This window comes from Rhodamnia argentea, chromosome 1 (genome assembly GCF_020921035.1).
Source record: "Rhodamnia argentea isolate NSW1041297 chromosome 1, ASM2092103v1, whole genome shotgun sequence".
NCBI lineage: Eukaryota > Viridiplantae > Streptophyta > Magnoliopsida > Myrtales > Myrtaceae > Rhodamnia > Rhodamnia argentea.
In genome coordinates, this window is record NC_063150.1 from 32,995,813 (window position 1) to 33,011,536 (window position 15,724).

At 39.4% G+C, this 15,724-nt stretch overlaps 2 protein-coding genes across 2 annotated transcripts in view; both read right to left on the minus strand.

Annotated features, from left to right (window-relative positions):
- The window catches only part of LOC115738933 (salicylate carboxymethyltransferase-like), a 95,176-nt gene extending 93,313 nt beyond the window's left edge, over window positions 1–1,863 (minus strand). Inside the window, exons 1-4 of the mRNA XM_048273100.1 lie at window positions 1,747–1,863; window positions 972–1,403; window positions 640–894; window positions 172–535 (exon numbers count right to left, since the gene is read on the minus strand). Of these exons, the coding sequence (XP_048129057.1) occupies window positions 176–535; window positions 640–894; window positions 972–1,403; window positions 1,747–1,821 (1,122 nt within the window). The 5' untranslated portion in view covers window positions 1,822–1,863 and the 3' untranslated portion in view covers window positions 172–175. The remainder of the gene's footprint in view (window positions 1–171; window positions 536–639; window positions 895–971; window positions 1,404–1,746) is intronic.
- LOC115738931 (salicylate carboxymethyltransferase-like) overlaps window positions 1–15,724 on the minus strand; it is a 20,669-nt gene continuing 4,945 nt past the window's right edge. The window contains exon 3 of the mRNA XM_048273122.1: window positions 1–146. The gene's annotated coding sequence lies outside the window, so the exon portion shown is untranslated. The remainder of the gene's footprint in view (window positions 147–15,724) is intronic.

Below are 15,724 nucleotides of genomic sequence, written 5' to 3' on the forward strand. Positions count from 1 at the left end.
TTGGAAGTCTCTTCCATTTTCTTCACACAAGATAAGATATATGAAGTCACACAGGTGAAACAGCCACAACTTCTTCAAACTATAATTGTAAACACACTTGACACGTTCCTATTTCAACTTCATTAGAACAAACATACATCTGTAGTGTATTTATTCGCAAGCTTTTGCGATTTATCTAGGCGATCTTCTTCAGCGAAATGACGACATTGACAAACGCAGGATTTTCCTCTGACATGCGAGCGGCAAGTTGTGCCCCATACCTCTTGAAGACCTCGTCGATGATCTCTTCACCAAAGTGATTGACAAGCAAGGGCTCGGCCACGGCTCTCATGCACCTGACCAAATTGCATCCCTCATCCTCCGAGACGACGTTAGGGTCAAAATCCGAGTCAAATACACTCCAATTCACTTCGGATACCTCCAAGCAATCCATTGAGAACGAGCCTTGCTTTTGGACCTCCAATCGTACTTCTTTTGGTGAGGGCATGTATTGAGGGATGTTGAAGGAGTCCAGTTTCTCTTCCTCTATGAGTCCCTGGATTAGTGTAAGATGTAAAATTTTAGATTCTGACTACCGAAAACTACAAAACAATTGCGATTTCAAGTACTCTTTTGATTTCTCTTTTTTGTTTTGGTTACCTCGGAGACCATCTGATTGAGAGCAATAGCCAAGAGCTCCCAAATGGAGCAACACTCTTTGCTTGAAGGATCGTCGCTTCTTCGACCCAGGAGGGTCAAAACCATACGCCCTCCCACCACCAACTCTTGCCCACGACACTCCAAGAACGTCGAGAAGTCCCTCTGGAATTGCTCATAGTATGCCCTAATCACCCCCGGAGGGCTCGATCTGGCAATGTATATGTTGCCTTTGTTTCCCTCTACTCCTCTTGGGACCTGACAAAGACAAAAAGAGAGACAGTGAGTTTGTTTCCCATCAAGTTAACAAATAAAAATGGGGGTCAAAAAATTACTTGAGATAGCCACATGAGGCTGTACGAGGAATGAAGCAAGTGCAGGCTCTCCCGAGCGAACAATCTCCCATAGAATGAACCAGGAACGCCATTGAAGAAGCATGACGGCGTCGCCGATGCTCCATACTTGCCCTTCATTTGCTCGCTCAGCTTTTGTTCGAATTTCGGCAACAGGCTACCGAAGATGGTGTTGAAGTCGTTCCCTGGGAGATCGTTCAAGAACACTTGGAACTCCGGCAGCTCATGGTTCATCGCCTTGCAGAGATCGATCACGATGGTGATGATCTCAGACATGGCGACGAGAGTGTTGGGGCCAGAGGAACAGCCCAAGTCCGCGATGGCAAGGCTTGCCCAGAAGGTTGTGTCGGCGGTGGAGAAGAGAGCAGTGACAGCTGCCTCGGTTATGGGCTTCGTCATCAATATCACCTTTCTCTACAAAAGATAAAGAAGAAAGCATTAACTCGAGATAAAAAGAGAAGGCTCATATCATTAATTTTTTTTCATGGACAAAGAAATAAATAATTTGTTACGTATATCTTCTACTCTGAAATAATGATATATTCTCGATTGAAAGGTGGGCACTTCATATAGAACAATCAAATCTTGCGGATTCCATGTATTTGCTATGTTGATCCGAATTAGAATGTCACAAAGAAAACCCTAATTTGATATAGAATGAAGAGATTATGTTGTGGCACATAATCACCAAAAGAGTGTGTGATAATCAATCTTTAGATGCAGTTTAATCCAAGATTTTATGCGATGAGAGACGTACCTGAAGCAATGAGTTGTTAGCATAGCTTGTTTCTCCCATTCCTCCATTCATGTGCAATACTTGCATGACTTCCATCTCACTCTCTCTCTCTCTCTCTCTCTCTCTCTCTCTAGCTGTCTTGCATGTGAATTGATTTTAGTCTCTTCTATTTATAGACGTTTTTGGGGTACTTAGTCTCAATGATTAATCCTAAGTTGAGTTTCAGTCCGAGTGTGAAACACGCATGGGCGTGAGGTTTGCTCCGGACAAGTCCATTTGGCGGGATCTCTATCCGCCGTGTGAATTCCGATTCCTTCCAAATCAAGGACAAAAAAAGGACGAGGTACTTCTGACATTCTTGTCGGTTTGTTCTTCTCCATGCACATCACGAGTCTAGACACATGCCATATTGCCAGGCATGTCGTTGAAATTAAAGGGACGTTATTTGTTTTCAAGAGATTATTTAACGTGTGCTCTTAAAACGCCACGTGCAAAAAAATTAAAATAGCAGAGAAATTGTTGATGCACTTTGGATAGAAAACGTGCGATTTTAAGAGAGAACTATGTTATACTCTCAAGGAGAGGGTCCTAATAGACGAGAGAAGGATATTGTGTATTTATGGTTGTTCTACACGAACAAAGTTACCACCAAAGTGGTTGGCCTAGTGGTAAAAGGATTATTTGTCTTCCATTAGATCGCAAGTTCCATATAGGTCTCGAAGGAACCTCTAAACTGCTCGAACTACGTTGTCTAGCTGTCGTATCATTCGTCTGGAGAGACCTCCTAATTGTTAGTATATTGGTGAGGAAGCGCTTATGGACTCACGAACCTCAATTCTTCATATCACAGGTGGTGTGGAGCACATTAAAAAGCCCATAAAGTTGTACTGAACTGATCAGGATGAAGGGAAAGAATTGTGCTTTTGAAATTCACCAAAATATGAGCCTAGATTGACCTTTTTACACGTTCACTGAGACATAAAAATAAGCTATATATATAGGATGAACTTATAAATATAGTTATTTTTAAGAACTTTAGATTATTATTCACTGAAAAATATAAATTTTTCTCAGCTCCAATTCTTATTAACATACTTAGATCTTTGGATGCTTGTTTTTAGGACTATGCCTAACTCATGTTTAGTCTCATCTCATGACACGTACAGAGATTCAACTACCATAACCTACTTATTATACACGTATCAAGATATCCGTGATTAAAAAAAAAAAAAACAACAACAACAACCTCCCCAATTAATGATGGACTAACTATTAATCTCCGAACTTGAAATTTTCGTAAGTGGTCATATTTGATGATCGACAGATTCACTCAAAGAGATTTTTGTTTTTGATAACTCAAGGACCCGGCGCAGAGACTCGACTACCTTGAATACCCTAGAAACATTCGTCATGCCCTATGAACCAATTAAGTTTGGGCCTTTGATCCGTGTAAATGACTTTAATCTAAGAGCGGTGAGATTTGAGCAGTGACCTCTAATTTTTCAACTGAGGATTTCCCAGCTGTCCTAGCTAACCGAGCCAATATTGAGGGATACTCAATGAGTTGCTCTTTTAGCGGCGTACTTCCATGGCATTTAGCATGATGGCATAAGCGACTCTTTCTAGATGGTGATGTGATGATGGGACCGTAAATATTACTAACTAATTTGACAACATCTGATTTACGGTAAATTAGATTGGTAAGGCAATTGCAAGTAAATTGCGTCTTCATTCTTTGAAAACTCAACTAGAAGATGGGAATAAAAGGGCCAACTTTGAAGTGTCGGTGTGTGAGGACCTTGGTTCACTCATTCGATGATGACGTCATAAAAGCCACGAGAGCTTGTCACCTGCTCTTGTAGAAGAAAAGTTGATGCGAATAAATCTGTATAGGTCGTACACATGACAAGACGCTTCCACCGGCAAAACAAAATTGGATTGGTTGTGCATTTTCTGGGGCCCAAAATGTGCGTCGCGTGCATTTTTGTGTCATGGATGACGAACATGTGATGATGAAATACTTTTTTAAATGTTTCGTCAATTATCGTTGTACACTTCCATTTCCAATTCGAATCCTCAATTTCTCTGAAAAATATGAGTGGGAGACGCTATAAATTGAACAGGGAATTTACCACGTTGAACCGTTTAATACTAGTGATTGTAGGCCGTTTGTAATCATTTGGCAAAACCCAGCATTTGTTTAAATTAAGAAATGTTTAGTTGAGCTAAAAAAAGTCGAATTATCACAAGCGAAAAAAAAATAATAATCCTTACCAAAAAAACAAAAAACAAAAAAACAAAATAATAATTACTAATCTAAACCTAAGATTTCCATGCATTGTTTCCTCAGCTTCATTCAAGTGGTCCTCACGCTTGTTAGCCAATAATAAAAGACTCGTGCATTGACTATTATAACACATGGATGCTGCTGAATTAGATAATGTACATGTGGGTTTGGTCTGATTGCATTGCTCGAGATAGTGCGGGTTTTATATTAGGGGGCACAGTCAATGAGGAGTTTTAGGCAACATGATAGTCGAAATTCGATACAATAGTTACATTATTGCCTTAGTCTGATATGCAATTATATGTTTCTTTATACCCTCTTCCTCTAATGTTGCCACTTTGTTCTTTTAAGAAGTGGTTAGATTGCATGGGGTATTTAAAACTCATTTTTTTTTTTTGTCAAATTTATACTTATCGTCCAAACTCATGATTCCTCACCAATCGATCTGACCTATGATTAGTTAGCGGAAGTCCATGAAAACCCTTCTTCTTCTTCTTTTTCTCTATAGCAAGTTATGCCCACTTGCTAGTGGCCAGGAAAGAGGATTCTGATAGATTCCTTGATGATGAAGAAAATGCCTTGAAAGGCCAATGTCTCCCTGTCGCGACCCTCCTCGATCGGATGTGGGAGAGAGAGGGCTAATGGGTCGCCCTTCCGGCCCGGTTGTGTGTGGACCTTCAGACGCGGGTCGCTCCTAAGGCCCATTACCTAAATCGCAACAGAGGATAAAATCCGGTCAACTTTCGGTGCGGTCTAGTGACATGTGTTATGTGTGCATGTCAAGGAGTCGCCACCAATCGTTTTTTGGAAGGTACAATTGGAAACCCTATCGAATAGTTGGGAGATTCTATTTGATTCTGCGAAAACCGGAGAAATGAGATCCGGGACTTAGTTACGCCAACTATCAGAGTTGACGCCCTTTCGGTACCTAAGTTGACTGAATTTTCTAACCTCGGATTTCATGCATATGAGTAGGATACGAATCCTAAATCTAGAAATTCATGCAGATGGGAATGACTATTCTAGCAATCACAATCAATCAAAGTCAATACACAAATCAAGGAATCCATAACGTGCGGATAAATCGCATCAAATCAGCATGACATTCCTAGTATAGCTCTATCAGCTTAGGGAAGGGACATTCAAAGCATAAGAAGAGATCGGGAATGATTTGGAAGTGATTCGCCCATGAGGGGCAAAATTGTAATTTTGAGAAAATTTGAGGACAATTTGCCAGAAAGGGCAAAATCGTCATTTCGAAAAAGATCTGGAGTGAGAAATGTTGAAAATAGGATTGGCCACCTAAATTGACCCATTTCCTAATTTTCGACATTTTTTAGAATTTTTTGAAATTTTCTCGAGACAAATTACCCCTAAAGGGTAAAAATGTCATTTTGGAAAGATCGGGGAAAAAATCTCAAAAATAGGATTGGCCAGTTGATTGTGGCCATTCCTCAATTTTTTAGAATTTCTAGAATTTTTTAGGAATTTTCTACATTTTTTCCATTTTTTTTTTGTTTTAAAAATCATTTTTCAAATTTTTTTTATTGAGAAAATTATCCGGGCCGAGTCGGGTTGACCCGGCCCATGCCTCGCGGACAGCCGGCCCTGTCTACCAAACGACTCCGCTTTGGATTTTCTTTTTTTTTTTTTTTTTTTTGAAATTTTGAAAAAAAAAATTCGAATTTTTCTCTCATTTTCTAATTTCCCGTCGAAAAAAGAAAATTCGCACCTCAGATTTCGCCACGTGGCAGATTCTGGGCGCTCCGATCGGGAAATGAGACCTACGGACAAGATTAGGCAACGTGGTTAGCCTGTGGCCCTCCGATCTAGAATTGGGATCTATGGTTTAAAGCACGCCAAGTGGCACGTTCTTGACGCTCCGATCTGTGAACGAATCTATGGTCATGATCTGACTATGTGGCTAATCCACAGCCACTTGATCTCTTGATCAGATCTACAGTCAAGATCGGACAACGTGGCTAATCCACAACCGTCCGATCGAGGATTATTTTTGATTCTGAAAATGATTTTTCTTTATTATCTGAATTTAAAAAAAAATTGATCCAACGATCAGACATATGACACGCGGCCAAACGTGGGCTGCGTGATCACAAAATCGATTTTTTTTTTATTTTCAGGAAATCTGAATATTTTGAAAAATCATTTTTATTTTCCGAAAAAAGGGATCGCGACACGTGGCATTATGTGATCTGTCGAATCCGATTTTGTTTTTTTTTTTATTCAGTTATAACCAACCGTGCTGACGTGGCCACCACGTCAGCGCCACATCAGCGCCACGTAAGCTCATTGACCCACTGACCGCCACGTCATCTTCGTCTCCTACCTCTAGACTCCGACGAGATGGACGGCCGATGGCTTCCCGGCACGATCCAACGGTGAAATCTCGTCCGATTTGGGTGATCTAGGTATCGACGGAATCGTCTCGACGTCATCTATAACATATCCGAAAATCAGCGCGATCTAAGGGTGGGAACTATCCTAAAAGAGGCCAAACAGGTCCGGCCAGAATGCACTTCTCCGGCGAGCTCTACTTTTCGCATTTCCACCATTCCAACTTCGGTCAAAGCATTCAAATAGCATCTAAGAGATCTAAGGAAACTTACCTAATCATCGTAAGCGCTCAGCGATTGCCCGTTAGAAGCCAGTAGCTCGCGACTCCAACGAGGTTCGGGAAGGGTTCGGTCATGGGGAAATCGATGTTCGATGCACAAAAAAAAGGTCAAGGCTAGGCTTAGATTCAGTCTTAGGCACGATTAAAGTCATAAAAACATGGATAACATACTCGGCGTCGCACAACCGAAGTTTGAGAGTTAAAACCGAGACCAAAAACCTTTTATCGAACAAGTACGGTGCGGATTCGAAAACTTACTAAAATCATCTCGTCGAAGATTAATGAGAGATATCTAGCGAAACCGACGATCAAATCATACTATATGCATCACTTTCATGATCGGGAACTACTGGTTTTGGTCTGATTCGATCAAAGATGGAATCGGCTCATAACGCTTAGTGAACCAAGAGCAAGAACAGAGCAGGTGTACAGACGATATGGCGGTCTGACCTGGTTTCGCCGGCAACGACGGCGGCACGGGGTATTGCGACGGTGATGAGCTCGACCTCCTGGATCTCTCCCTCAAGAACTCGCGCTCTCTATTCTGTTAAGTCGCTCCCTCACTCCCCGCTTTTTCCCTCGAACCGATTGGAACCTTTTATTTTGAAGTTTCACCGGAATCGGTTACAGATTTTCCAGCCTCTCTTCGCACGTGCGCCCGACGGTTTCACCAATTAGATAACATCGGAATGATGTGGGTAGACTCTTAGTGAATCATCGGGAGTTGGGTATTTTTTTATTTTAGATGAATTCGTTGGGTCTTCCTTCTGCAACAACTGGGCGTGCCAAGAAGACTCTGAAAAATGGGCTCTGTGGTTCTTGGTCAACAAAGTCAATGGGTTGACCGGGTTGCTCAACCCGACCCGATTTCAAGTTTTTGGTCCAATTAACTGTCCATTTGACCCATTTGCATGAAATTATGTCAAAATTGAACCTTGCAACATGGATACCATCCAGGAATGGTGATTTCGAAACAAATTGGTACAATTTCATGCAAAAGCCCCAAATTCAAATTCGACCCGAACATAAAATCTGCTCAATTAGGGCCCTAATTGATCATTTTTTGTCAATCTAACCTCACCAATGTGTTTAGAACACCAAAAAAATTGTGGGTCAACGTTCATTTCCTCATGGGTTCGCCTTTAAAATGACCAATTTGACCCTAATTGAAAATCGAGGACTAAATCGGAAATGCAAAAAAGCACAATTCACAATCTGCTCAAAAATTGAAATTGATTGGACTAAAATGCAATTAAAGGTGTAGGAATCAAATTTCATAACTTGGAATAAGTGGAAAAAAGACTAGAAGTGCCTCAAATGAATTTTTTGGCTCAATTTGGGTCCACATTTGCGAAGACTCATGTGACCCCAACTTGAATTTTTCAAATTTTAAATGGTCAAAATGGAGAGAGAATTAAAATAAAAATATTGGATATTTTTCCATATTTTTGTGGCCACAAATGCTATTTTTTCTTAATTTTGTGTATTTTTCTAATATACGAAAAATACTAAAAAATGTGAAAAATATCGAAAAATATTTTTTGCTCAAAAATGGATCTTTAAGCTTGGCCAAGGCTTCCAAAATTGATTTTTCGATTTTATGAATTTTTATGGATTTTTAAAGATTTTTTCAAAAGAAAAACTAATCAAAAATCGGGTGTCAACACTCCCAAGTCAAGCTCAGCGTTCCCATTATAAGAAATTTCATGAATTGGAAGACCCGATTCGAGATAACAGTTTAAAAAAATCACAAAAATCTTGTACGGTGGCTAATTCAGTTTTAAACCTTTAATATATGTCAATTTAGTCCTAAATCTTTTAATTATGTCGGTTTAGTCCTACAACTTTTGGAGCTTTGCCGATTTAGTCCTACCCATTATTGGGTAATTTGCCGAAATGACTACATTGACAAATTTCCAAAAATTTTATGACTAAATTGATAAATCGTCCTTTAGGACCAAATTAGCATAATTGAGAGATTTAATACTAAATTGTTAAATTTTGAAAAGGGTTAGGACTAAATTTGTAACGTCCCCGACCCGACCCTCATACCCATGATAGGAGGCTTTAGCTCCTTTAGGACTCTCGATCTCTTGAATCCCTACAAGAGCTCTACGGCCTTGCGCCGTTTATAAACCGAGACCGTATGAGGATCACAAGATCGCGATGTTGCGGGGAGGACATATGATGTCCGAGGTACATCGTCCTCATAATCGACCCTTATTCATTATTACTCTTGCTAATAATTCGCACACAGAAGCGATTTCATTTTATTCTTTTTGAACATCCAAAGGAAATGTAGGCATCTTCTAGTACTAATCATATGCTTCTCATATTCATTTCATCTACATCACTTACGCCGATTTACGACATACATATAAGCATTTTAACTATTTTAACATGGCTCTATCAAGGTCTTCTACTTTGCAGTAGCATGTAGCCCCAAAAAGTTGCTCTTGGCTTCAAGAACTCCTCCAAGTACTTCGGCCACCTAGGGTTCATGTGCCGCATGTCCTCATATCATTTTGTTCCCTAACAAAAGAACTTCATCTTCACATCGCCTATACGTTATCCCAATTTCTATATCTACCACGTCAATCAAAGACACTTCGATGGACGTAACCATACCAAAAAGAGGAGTTGGTGGGTTAGCCCTTACCTACAATCTAAACAAAATAAGGGATGAGATATGATAATTCCAAGAAGCGAATATCTAAACCAAACATAAAAAGTAAGCTAAAGGTGCAAATCATAATGCAAGCAATCATATCATATATGAATTGTTTCTGATTCCTTTTCATAAAAGCATAACATCTCCACTTTTCATATCATATTACGCACTTTTTAAGGCCCTCTCACCTTTGTAGATGAGGCGTGTACACATATTTTATTGGATCATGTTTTGTGGATCCACCCTTTTCATTTATGCGCGAAGCCCTCTCATTCTTACAAATAAGGCATATAACATATCATATCATGTAATCTCACCACCAAAAGTAGCAAGACCAAGGAGAGCATGCATCACAATGGTCTAAGGTTCTAGAGTTAGCCCTCACGAGACTCGCATCGGCGTGTGGCACTTAGTTCTCGACCAACATATTATATACTTTTCAAGCAAGCATTAGAGTAGCTAAGCTTTACGTCCTAGGTAAAGGTTATATATCACTTACCTTCCGTCCACAAACGTAAAATGAAAAGCTCGTTGTTTACTTGTGTGAGTGCGTGTCGGTCTCTATTGAGTTTCGATGATGGCGGCTCTTGAGTGCTTGGTAGCCGAATGAAATGAGAGGGAGAGAGAGGTGGATGAAATTTAAGAGGGGAAGAGGAGAGAGAGGTGGCCGAAAATTGAGGGGTCTTGCCCTTTATATAGTGCTATTTTCCTTTTTAATTTTTATTTATTTATTTGCTACTTATTCCCCAAGGCAAGCTTAGGTGTCACTTGTTTGTCATTTTCCCCCAATTATTGGCCTCTCACATAATTTCAAGGGCTAATCATATTGTGCCACCTTAACATTCTAGATTTCTCTATAGAACACCTGACTTGTTCCCCAAGTTTTTTCTAATTTGTCACATGTTTCTAAATCTTGACTTGTTTTCCAAGTTTTGCTATGTGTCATCATTTTAATATGCCACTTAAGACCATTTAGGCTCTAGAAGCCTCTTCCTATCTCACGCCTATTATAGGGTATGTTATATTATTTTTATTTTTATTTTTCTTATTAATGATAACAACATTAATTTCTTTTGTCTTTTCTAAATAAATTATTGTATAGAATATTCTAGATATATTATTTAATATTGTCACATGACAAATCTAGAGCATTCTAATAGCTTACGTTACTTTTTCTAATCTTATTTTGTCTTTATGTGCTTGGCTTGTTCCCCAAGCCAATATTTTATTTCTTATTTTATTTTTAACTTGTTCCTCAAGTTGGTTTTGTCTTTTGCACTTTCCACGTGTCGATTTCTTATTTTGACTTGCTCCCTAAGTCAATTTTGTCTTTATATATTGGCTTGTTCATCCAGCCATTCTTTTTCTAATGCTATTTCGTCTTGACATGCTAACTTGCTCTCCAAGTCCATAGTTTACATTTAATTTTTGCTTAATAATGGAGAATATTCTAGATGTTACGTGTCTTATTCTTAAATCCTCCATTTGGCTATTCTATAACCCTTTAATTTTTGATGACATATTTTTATAATTGAATATTTTATTCTTTTCTTTACTATGGCTCACACGCCAACTATATATATATATATATATATATATATATATATATATATATATATATTCTATTTCTTTTGTTTCATTTTATATTCAAAATAGAAATTTAACATATTAGTTTTGGCGTCCTTGGTGTCGCCTAATCCAAGGTCTCTAGGCTTCTATTTTTATCCTATAGATGCCATCCATGTCAAACACTAATGAAAATTAGGCATTCTATTTAATTGGGTAAGGTCGCCTAATAATCTACCTCTTATTCCATATTCTAAAGATGCTACTTATCAACTATCGAGATATTTACATGATTTCTCTATTTTAGGTGCCTAATTAAACTAAAGGTCGGACCATCTTTTTCTTGCCGAATTAATTCGGCTCATAGCCGAGCACATCAAGAGGCGTAGCCATGTTTGGTCCGCTCAAGATTGTGTCTCATTGCCTATCGGGTCAAGAGCCACTTCTTTTATCTCAGTTCGGGGTTGGAATCACCCGTTCCTAAACCGAGGCATATCAAACACTATCGATTTCACCTCTCATGACCAATTCAAATTGATGCGGGATTGGTTCATCTCAATCCGTAGTTTCCAGTAGCATGTCTCTTAGTCTCGGGTGATCAGTCCTTGACTAGAGCGTGACTAGTACTGGGTTCTAATACCACATGACCTCCGTCGAATCCATGGCTAGTTTAGTTGTCGACCTTTGTCAGCTTGCGAATTGTTCCATGGATCAATTCCCTAGTCGACTTCGGGGTGATCCTATGGTCGTTTCGCCTCTAACAAGGTCAATTATAATTTATCCATGTTTCAATTATGGTCGCCACGCAGTCGAGCCTCAATCGAAAGCACAACCGATTCATATACTAAGCCATGATTCATATCAAAGGCGATCTCTCTTCTTTGGTGGCTCACCTCGACCCTTTGCTACTATTTATAATTAATCCGAATCTTAAGCTTAATCTAGCCCTAGATTTTGGGGTGTCACAAAATTGGCACAATTGAAAAGTTTGGGATTGAATTAGCCAACGTACAATATGTTTAGAACCTTTTAGACAATTTTCCCCTTGAGAGTGTCTCAAGCAGAAGAATCTAATTATGAAGTATTCAAGTGTGGTTAAGGTTACCCCTACGTTATTAATACTATTAAGGCCAACTCAACTGTGAATGAACAAAGTGTTTTAGTTATTATATTTGCTTGTTCTATGTTCTTGAACTCATTCTGAATTTTGAAATGCTGTAAGACGTGTATTTAGGACTAATAGTTGTAGTCCCTTCTTTAGTTTATGGTACGTTCGCGTGCTTTATCGCCTAACATATGGGACATGTAACCTACGTTGTCTTAACCATTTTAGCTATTAAAACACAAATAATTTGGTAATCAACATTTTTTTTGTGTATCGACGTACTCAAGATGGTAGTAGAGCCACGTGTATCGAGGCCGTTTAGTTACGCTTGTGTTGATTACGCATCACGAAACATTGTTTTTAATAAACCAATAAACATCGAGGTTGAACTAAAAACAAGTGAAATCATTTTAATATTTATTAAAGAAAACAAAGTAGATAAAACCAAATGGCCATGCTATTAATCCAAACCTAGGATTCCCATGAATTCTTTCGTCAGCTCCACTCATTCAGGTGGTGCTAACTGTTGTTATTCAATAAGAAAAGGACTCGCACGTACACTAACACTGATAAATGGAAGCTAAAATAAGTCTCAAATTATTACTTACCGTCCACGTCCACTCTTATGTCAGGGAGAAAGTACAAAAAAAGTCATAAACTCATTACATTTGTGCCAATTCAGTCCTAAATATTTCAATCGGACCAATTTAATTCTAAACCTTTTGTATTTATACCAGATAATGTAGTCCATCCTGTTAATTTTGGCTGGAATATGTTGACATGGACGCTGGCCGTCCTACGTGGCATGACTCACGCTGATGTGGATAAATATTATAATTCTTTAATTTTTATTTTATTTATTTTATTCGTATTAGCCATCGTGGGTCGGCGGCGACCCTCACCGCCCGCCGGCGAGGTTCTCGATCCTCGACCATGCCATTGTCGGTTGCGGGCGAGAATGCCGTGCCATCGCCAAATTTGGCAAGGGCTCGACTCTCGCCTGTGAATCAGAAGTTTTTGGCACCTTCGGGGTTAAGCATCAAGATTGACCCCGGAAGCTAAAAGGCAGTTCCCTAAATTGGCCGAGAGAGCTTGGTGTTGGGGATAGCATACCTGCCTCAAGTTCGGGTTTATCTCTGCTTCCTTCCTTGTATCAGAGCCACTCATTGTCAAAATCGAGTTAATATTAAGATTCTAAGTCGGGACCCGCATGGTGAGAAGAATCCAATTCTCATGGAAACCCTCCATGATTCTTCACTTGTTTGCATTGATTCTCCGGTTTCCCTTGCTCCTCCTCCCGAACTCCGAAAATCTACAGCTTCTAAGATGGACTATCTCTATGAGGTAGCCTAACTTACCGATGAAAGTAAGATTTCAAAAACCCAGCTTCCTTCGATGAATTCCTATTCTGCCTTTTCAAGACCCTCATCTTTCTCCCCTATCATATCCATCAAACACCTCTTAAGATACACTCCTTGCACTGTTAAGGAATATGTTCGGTCTTCCAAATTCGATTAGCATCCTATATTGTCCACCCAACAAGAACAGGTCATCACTCTACAAATCCCTCGAGAGGTCCCTCTTGATGGGCCCAACAGGGGCTACACACACCTCCATTTTGGAGCCATCCGACTTGCTCTCTCTTTTCATGGACGTAAAGGGTTGCCTATTATGGCACAAGTGGCTTTACTTGACACTCGCTTCATCGACTACCAGCATGCTTGCATTGGAACAATTCATACCACAATAAAAAGAAAAAAGCAAAAATATATAAGAAAATAAAAAAAAAATTATGTTAAATTTGTTCACGTCGGTCTTGGTTATGCTATGTAGGACAACCACCGTCTACAGCAGCAACTTTTGGCTGAAATTAGCTGAATGAAATACATTGGCACAAATATAAAGATTTAGGACTAAATTAGTACAATTGAAATATTTAGAACTAAATTGATATCAATGTAATAAGTTTGAGACTTTTTTAAACTTTCCCCATCACGTGTATCTGTGAAGTTGCCTATCGCCCCCGCATGGCCCATGAAATAACAATTATCGAGTGGCTGACAAAAAATAGAGCAATCAGGGAGGAACAAGAGATCAAGTAGTCCAAAACCAGCTTCTTATTTTTTCACAACTTTAACGTGGGATTGGTCGGCTGACGATCGGATAAAACAGGATGGTGGGGGTCGGTCCATCGTTCTTTCTATAAGGTTTAACGTGGGATTTGTCGTCTGGCTATTGGCCAATATACTTGAAAGCAGACCTCAAGTGTTTGAATAGGCATATTGCATAATTTTTGTAATTCTGAACGAGATTCATGACCAAGGCTAGGTCTATTGTGTTAAATTAATGTCTTGAGTTTGAGCTAGTATACAAAACCCTAGTAGTTTCGAGGTTCTTCATTTGTTTAGATTTGGCGTGCCCATTAATTGTCTCGATTTCTTGGGCGTTGGATGTTCTATTGGGGATAAATAATGAAGGTCAACATCAAGAGTGGACAAATGTATTTGAAAAAGCGCAAAAGGAAAGAGTGTTCTTTTGCATTAAGAGAGTATATCTTCTATACAAGATTTGACCGTGGGAGACTATCCAGTATCCAAATGTGACCAATTAAAAGATTGGCTCCAAAATTAGCCGCGTCGAGCTCTGAGTTTGTTTGAGCGTCTTCGTACAGGGACTTGGGAAGAAATAGAAACGTACATGGACGTTTCTTTGAGGACGTGCCGCGCAGTGGGTTTGTCCGAGGGACTCAAGAATCCTACATCCAATCGAGACGTTTTCTCCGTGAAAATATGAGTGTTTAAGCTGTGAGGTAATTGTCGTGATCTATTTAGAGAGAGAGAGAGAGAGAGAGAGAGAGAGAGAGAGAGAGCAATTATGTGATGTTAAACAGTATGGGATTAGGCGTAATCTAGGATTGGGAAATACTCGAACGTATTAGCGATTGTAACTCTGATTCTCCAATTATAATGGATTATTTCAATTGGCTCTCCCCGTGGATGTAGGTACCAAAGGCGGACCCAACCATGTAAATCTCTTGTGTACTTCATTGTTCCTCGTTCATTTCTCTAGTGATTTCGTATTGACCTAATTGCAAAATTTGTTAGCGTTTTCGCATTATTATCACAACAATTGATATCAGAGCTACGGTTAGATAATATTTAATATAATATAATTTTCAAAGTTTTTATTAATTTTTCTTATTTTTCCTCCTTTTCTTCTGGTTTTTTCCTCGGTGACCAGCAAGGGTTGTCGGGCTCTCGTTAACTGCCGGGTGACGGCCACTTGGCCCTCACCGATCGTGATCAAGGGTCGCGATGCCCTCGCTGGCCGCCGGCAAGGGCCGCAACACCTCACCTGTCCTCTCCAACAACGACGATGGTTTAGGCGAGGGCCGCGACCTCACCCATGACCGGTGAGGGCTAGGTGACCCTCGCCGATTGCTGAAAAGAAACTATAAGAAAATAAGAAAAAAATTAGTGATGAAATTCAAAATATATATAAAATATTATTAAAAATTATTTACGTCATTGTTGGCCGTGCCATGAAGGACGATTGGCGTTCACATCGGCGATTTCTGACTAATATGACTGAATCAACAAAAAGTGAAAGGGATTAGAATTCAATTGGCAAACTTAAAAAATTTAGAATTGAATTTGTAAAAGTGTAATTGATTTAGGATTTTTTTTATAATTTTCCCCATTATTGAGTATCGATGTGGCTAAACGGGTCGGTGAA